Source organism: Fukomys damarensis, unplaced genomic scaffold (genome assembly GCF_012274545.1).
Source record: "Fukomys damarensis isolate Sample0158 unplaced genomic scaffold, DMR_v1.0_HiC HiC_scaffold_19, whole genome shotgun sequence".
In the NCBI taxonomy this organism is placed as follows: domain Eukaryota; kingdom Metazoa; phylum Chordata; class Mammalia; order Rodentia; family Bathyergidae; genus Fukomys; species Fukomys damarensis.
This window is the reverse complement of record NW_022900931.1, coordinates 62204195-62211328: the sequence shown is the minus strand read 5'-3', so window position 1 is coordinate 62211328 and position 7134 is coordinate 62204195. Positions and strand designations below refer to the sequence as shown.

Here is a 7134-nt window from a genome sequence, read left to right as displayed (position 1 = left end):
TCACCTCGAAGAGCTTCACTGCCGAGGCAGGAGGGAAGGGTGCAGGGTCAGGGGCAAGAGGCCAGCCCTCCGCCCCCGCCGGCTTAGTAACACTCTGCTCGAGACTCTTCCGTGGCTGTAGACGTTCCAGGCTGCTCTGCCCTCTTTAGCACCTTGCCTATGGTGGGTCTTCTCACAAGTGTCAGCTCAGTGAGACCAGGGACCTGCACCGCCCCCTTTCTAAAGCAGGGTCTCCCCGTGGTCCAAGCTGGCCTTGAACTCATGGTGACCCTCCCGCTCAGCCTCCGGAGTGCGGGGAGGGCATGCACCACCACGCCTGGCTGTACCTGCTTTTCCCCTTTGTCCACAGCACCTGGCACACAGCGGCTGTGCGGTACATTTTTACCGAGTAAGAGAAATGGCTGAGAGAACAAACGCTGCCCCACATCCAGGTCCGGCAAAACCCGCTTCCTCCCACCTGACCTAACAATAACAACAATATACAAAAAACCAGACCAGATCCCACAGCTCGGCTGTGAGGGAAGCCTTTTAGATGCGCGATCTTATTCCATCCTCCCAATGACCTTGACCTTGAAATGGGTCCTGGTATTACCCTCACTCCGAAGAGGAAACGGAGGCCCAGAGAGGGTAAGTGACTTGCCTGAGTCACACAGCTGTGACAGCACTCAGGTCCCTGAGGGCCAGAACCAGGTCCCTGTGCTGCTCCCCGGCTCCCCCTCCCTTGCACTCCCGCCCCTCCTCACCGATGTTGGGGTGGTTTAGGCCCTTCATGATGCGAACCTCCCGGAAGAGCTGTGCCAGGCCGGAAAGGAAGACAGAACGAGGGTGAACGGTTTTGGGGATCCCCACCACCACAAGGCCCAGGCAGAAGGGGTCGAGTGGGTTTGTTCCCACCCTGCTCCCCTCCCTGGGTCTCACCTTCTGTAGACTGCTGGGGTTCAGCTGGGTTTTATCGATGATCTTGATGGCAACCTAGAGGTGGATAAAGGAAGGAAAGGAGGGAAAGAGAGAAAAAGTCAAGTTTCCGTAGGCAGTTTCTGGAAAACCTCGCCATCTGGGCCCCAGGGCTTTTGCACATGTGGCTCCTCCACTCCTGAGGATCAAGTAAGTATGTGAGGTGACTGAGATCTTTATTTGCCACAGGGGTGGGGGGTGTGCTAGGGATCGAACTTGGGCTCTTGTGTGTGCTAGGCAGGTACTCTCCCTGTAAGCTACATCTCCAGCCCCTTTTAAGACAGTTTCCTCAAACTTGCTATTCTCCTGCCTCAGCCTCCCAAGAAGCTGGGGTTACAGGTGTACACTATTGCACCTACCAGGGTGACCAAGATCTCAAGGGGGTCCCCTTGTGAGGGAAATGCAGATCATTTATCCGACACATCTTTGTTTTGAACCTACAAACCGGAATAGCAAATAGTAATGGGCTAACATTTGCTGACCGTTCAAAGATAGCCTTTTGGTTTTTTTCTCTTTCCCCCGGTACTGAGAATAGAACTCAGGATCTTGCCAGGCAGGCGCAGTGCCACTGAACTCCATGCCCAGCCCTTTGTTGAGCTATGTGCTGTACAAGTGAGAGCTCCTTCATCCTCATCCCAAATCTCTAAGATGAGGCCAAAGATTATTCCCATTCACAAGCAGAGGAACTGAGGCACGGGGTGGTTTAAAAGTTTTCCAGTAGCAAGCAGCTTTAAAAGTGTAGATCTAGCAGGGTGCAGTAGAGCATGCCTGGAACAGAGCGATCAGGAGTCTGAGGTAGGAAAATTGCACCTTCAAGCCCAGCCTGTATGACAAGGGAGACCCTGTCTCAAAAGAGCCGAGGGTGTAGCTCAGTGGTAGACAACCCCAGTATTGTGAAGAAAAGGAGAGTCTCAACCCAGCCCTAGGGTTTTGGAACTACCCCAGGGCCCCTCAGACCCACTGGATTAAAAACTCTCCCCTGGGGGCCCTGCTCCCTCAGGATCCGGTCCTCGGAAACCTCTGGAACCCTAGGCAAGATCCACATACGGCACACGCTGTGTTCCCTGCGGGGGAGAGGGTCCCTTCGCCTTCCTCATATTCTCACCGATGGATTTTTTTAAAATTTCGTCAAACATGTTTTATGCCAGTATTGAGACGATCATATGGTTTCGCTCTTAATCTGTGAACGTGGTGAAGCACATGAATAAATTGTCAAATGGAAAGAACTTTGCATTCCGGGGACAAACCCAGCTCTGTCATCACAGGGCTTGCTTTAACCCATTTGCCAGTCTATCTGCTAATATTCTGTTTCAGATTTTTGGTTTGAGGCCAGCGTGAGCAACAGTGAGACCCCCCCATCTCGAACTCACAGCGATCCTCCTGCCTCAGCCTCCTGAGAGCTGAGTGCCGTGCCACCAAGCCTGGGTCAGTTTTCTTTCTTGTCTGGTTTGCTCTTATGACTAAAGTGGAAATAAAAATCAGCTGGCACTGAATCTATCTCCTTTAGTCTCTGTGGGAGCTGGCAGCTGGGTGTGGCGGCACACACCTGTGATCCAGCACTTGGGAGGCTGAGGCAGGATGACTGCTGTGATTTCAAGGCTAGCCTGAATTACACAGCAAGATCCTGTCTCAAAAAATCAACAACAACAAAATAAAAAACTGGCATTAACATTTAAATGTTCAGTAAGAGTTTGCCCATAAAAGCATCGGGGCCTGGTGTCTTTTCTGTGCTTGGCTCAGACAGTCTCCCGGCATAGGAAGGGCCACTTGAGGCAGGGGACTACTTCAGTCACTCTTTCCAGTTGAAGGGGAGCAGAAGAAATTGCGAGGCCCCCCATCTGCGTCGAGGGTCTGCGCGGCCCTTCCTGCAATGACAGTGCTGTCCAGCCCAGACGCCTGCTCTGGGGGCGGAGCCCTGTGCATCTGAGGAGGACGCGGGGAGAGGAGCTGTGAGTCCTGCCGGAGGCGGCCCAGCTGCGCCCCAAGACCGGGGGCCTCTCGGAAATGCAGCCCCTTCCCTGTCCCGAGCTGAGGCTTCCCGCTCCCTTCACGGTGACCTCAAAGGGGCTCCTTCCCCACGGGGTTCTCTGGGAGAGACCTCGAGACCCAGGGACCCTCCTGCGGCCCAGAGCCAGCGCGGGCCGCCCCACAGCCCTGCACTCACCTCCCGGCCAGTGAGAATGTGCCGGGCCAGCTTGACTTTGGCGAAGTTGCCCTTCCCGATGGTCCTCAGCAGGCGGTAGTTGCCCACGTGGGGCTGCTCCTCCGGGCAGGAGGCGATGGAGTTTCGGCAGCGCGCACCGAGGGAGCGGCTGGACCAGGACGGCCCTTTGTCTGACGATCGGCCACTACCCAGGGTGCCATGCTGGCGGGGGAAATGGGTGTGAGCCGTCCTGTCCCCCTCCAGCGGCCCCTCTGGATCCTGGTCACACTCAGCCACAGAGGCCTGTGACCCGGCCTCCAGGTCCTCGTCTCTTTACAGAGAGGCGCCAGCAATAAAACCCAGGGGCTCAGCATCCGGGGCCTCAGACGTCGGGCCACCGCCTGGGACTGGTGCTTTGCTGTGCATCTGGGTCCTGACCCAGAGCTCCCGCCAGCCGCCAGGGATCCGACCATCACCACACACACCCCCGATCTACTCCAAACCCAGGCATCTTGCTGTCCCCAGGATTTTACAGATATTGTCCCCTTATCCCGCCGCCTCAGTTACCTCTGTTCAACTGTGGCCCTAAAAATATGCTAGTATTAATTTCTTACGAACCTAATCGATATATATTTTGGGGGAGGGTACAGGGAATTGAACCCAGGGCCTTGGCACTGAGCTACATCCCCAGGCTTCTTTCCATGTTTTACTTTGAGACAGGGTCTCACTAAGTTGCCAAGTTCCTCAGGCTCTGTTCAAACTTGTAATCCTCCTGCCTCAGCCTCCCAAAATGCTAGGATTCCAGGTGGGTGACACCACACCTAACTTTGAATTCAATGTGATCACAGGTAAAAATGCACAGGAAAAAAGAACACATACAGGGTTTCATTTCAAACAGCTCCTGGGGCTCTTGGAATGTATCCCCAGGGATGAGAGGGACTCTACCACGTCCCAATCACTGCACTCCGAGCCAGCCTTTCACGGCAGGCACTGTGGGAAATGCTGCTTCTTGCCGGGCGCCACCACCACCCTGCTCCTCCCACGCCGTCCTGCCCCCGGCTCCAGGGTTCCGATCCTGCTGTCCTGTCCCTCCCAGGCCTCTCTCCCCCGCAGGTCACCTGCCCTGTCCTGATTATGAGCCCCAGGGACTGTGCCTCCCTTTCAGGGCTGGGGCCCAGGGTGCCAGCACCCCAGCCAGCGTGGCTCTGCGAAGGCTGGGCCACAAAGGACGAGGCACAGAGGCAGCCAGGGAGCCAGGGCACCGCACCTGCCCCCTGAAGAGAACCTGTGTGGGGCTGCTTCGTGGTGACAACGACCCACATTCCAAATGAGATGCACTGCTGCACCCACACCCCATTTCTCAGGGGGGGATGCTGGGCCTAACCATGTCCCCGCACTGTCCCCACACAGCAGCAGGTGACACCCTGACCATGTCCTGTGCCAATGAGCACCCACCTGTGTTCAGTACTACAGGTACCCAAGGAAGAAGCTGCTGCACCTCCACATTCCAGAGGGGAAACTGAGGCTCGGGAGGGAAGGTGCCTGGTCAAGGTCGCACTGTCCACTCACAGGGGCCTGATGATCACAACGCTAAGACAGTCGTCCTTAGTGCCAGTAACGAACCGCACCACTGCCACTTACTGGCACCAACCATGTGCCTGCCACCTGAGCTCCAGTGTGGGTCCAGTATTGAGGCGCACTCTCCAGGCAGGGACCCCCAAAGAGCTCCCCCAAAGCTGGGGCGGGATCAAGGTCATAGGGCGGATGGAGCAGGCTCTCTCCACTCACTGTGGTATCTGGGGGGGCCTCCTAGGCGAGGGCAGGGAGATCCCCGCCAATTAGGCCTCCGACCCCCACTGAGACAAAGGCACACAGAAGAAACTCTGCTGGGTGGCACAGGAGCCGGGGGAGGTGCCATAGCACCTCCTGCAGGGAGTGTGCCCCAGACCTCTGCCAGGGCCAGCTGGGACAGTGGGTGACAGAGGTCCCCAGGGCTGGGCACAGGAGCTAAGATTGGCCAGCACTACCAGCTGGCCCGGATCCCTCCCGCCAGGATGGTGCTCCGATACCAGGCCTGTTGCTAGGGAACCTGGGGGGGGGGTGCTGGCCCCTGGTGGAGCAGCCTAGAGCCCTGGTTGGGAAGCACAGCCCTAGGTGGCTATCACCATAGTAACCAGGTAGCAGGGGAAGGGGCTACAACCTCTGATTCTGGAGAGAGACAGGCAACTCCCAGCCAGCACGGACGGACAAGCAGCACTGGACAACAGGACAGAGGTAGTCAGGGTGAAATCCCCCCAATGCCCAGAGTGCAACAACCAAAAGAGGAGGAAGTGCTTGGGTGAGCCCCATTTTACAGATTAAGAAACAGAGGCCCAGAGAGGTGAGGTCACTGGCCCCAGGTCACACAGCTAGGGAGGAACAGAAAAACTTGATCGGAACCCAAATTCGCTTAAACAATTAAAGTAAGAATAGTAATGGTATGTAGCCTCCGGAAAAGGTCCCTGGCAGGGAGGTGCTATCATCAACTCCACTGAGAGCCAGGAGACTGAGGCTCTCGGGCAGGCTCACCGAGACACACAACTAATGACAGCCCTGGGCTTCGAACATGCGGCCGGCCTTCTGACTCACACCCACGGTCACACAGCCTCGGAGGAGCCCTTCCTCTGTGCCAGGCCTCACCCACATCATCTTGGGTAACCCTAAGAAACTCAAGTGGTCACCCCTATTTTCCAGGGCAGGAAATTGAGGCTCAGGGTGGGTGAACCAGTTGGTGAGGACACAACTCAAATTAGTATGCAGAGCCACCACTCGGACCCAGGACCACGGCCTGGGTCTCCCCCTAGTGACCGGGAAGGGAGATGCCGTGCCCAAAACTCCCAGTTGGACTTCTGGCCAACAGCAACAATGGTGGCTGGAAGGGGTTCTCCTGAGGGAGATCAAGGGCAGGACAGGTGTCTGATGGAGATCTGGGGTACAGTTGACCAAAGGGGACAGTGGGGACCTGGCAGAAAGCCTGAGGGGAGGGACAGAGACCCCAGCTGAAGAGAAGCGGGCCATGGCTGGTGGCCTGATCTTCAGGGGCACCGGGAACGATCGGAAACATGGGGCATGGGGCAGAGGTCTTGCTGGGGAGTCCAGGAATGGTGGGAAGAGACAAAGCCACAAGGCAGTGGAGATCCCGGGCCAGGGCCGAGCATGCAGGAGCTCCCACGGGACAGAGAAGCGGCTGCCAGGAGCTGCCGGGACCAGAAAGGGGCTGTGGGCCTGGCAGTTCGGAGGAAGGGGTTGCCTGGGCGAGGGGCAGTGCAGAGGGCTGAGCTGAACCTGGAGGGAGGTCAAGGGCCTAGAAACCTGGGGAGCGGCTTCAGCAGAGTGACCCCAGAGCAGAGCGCTCAGGGCCAGGGTAGGACCAGGGGCTTCAGATCTGGGAGTCTTCTGGAAGCAGGAGGGGACCCAGGCCTCGGGAGGAAGGAGGGAGCTCCTTGAGAGGCCAGAGCCCAGCAAGGGAAAGGGAGGTCCTGGGACAGGGGAAGGGACGGGATCTGGACGTCTAGGGGAAGGGGTGGCGGCCTGTGAGGAAGGGGCCTGAAAGGGGTCAAGGGGCTGGAGGGGGGGCTTGCCTGCAGCTGAGGAGCGATACAGGGAGGATGAGGCCTGCAGTCAGACTGGTCCCAGACCTAGAAATCCGAGCCTGGGCTGGGGGCCTGGAGCTTGGTTGGAGGCCAAGGCTTCCTGGGAGAGGAAGAGACCAGAGAGGGCCTGGGTGGCATCTGGGGGGCCCAGGGGTGGCAGAAATCCAAGGACAGGACTGCTTGTCAGATAAACACCAGGCCTAGGAGTGGAGAGACCTTGAAGAAACCGGGCAGGGCCCTGGGCCCAGGAAAGGTGGCACCGGCTTCCTGAAAGGCTGCCCACGGCTGGGCCAGCGGGCGGATCCTGGAGGGGCAGAGAATTGGGGTTCAGAGGAGGGGACCCGGGGTTGACGGCACTGGCAGGGAGACGCCGAGGCAGGGCTGGCGGACCGGCCTGGCTGGGAG

The 7134-nt window shown here is 57.9% G+C and overlaps 1 protein-coding gene across 1 annotated transcript in view; it reads right to left on the bottom strand.

Annotated features, from left to right (window-relative positions):
• Mark4 (microtubule affinity regulating kinase 4) overlaps nt 1-7050 on the bottom strand; it is a gene marked incomplete at its 5' end in the record, with an annotated part of 26257 nt that extends 19207 nt beyond the window's left edge. The window contains 5 exon segments of the mRNA XM_033766005.1: nt 5-18; nt 744-792; nt 919-972; nt 3119-3319; nt 6946-7050. Of these exon segments, the coding sequence (XP_033621896.1) occupies nt 5-18; nt 744-792; nt 919-972; nt 3119-3319; nt 6946-7050 (423 nt within the window).
• Nucleotides 7051-7134: the final 84 nt, after the last annotated feature.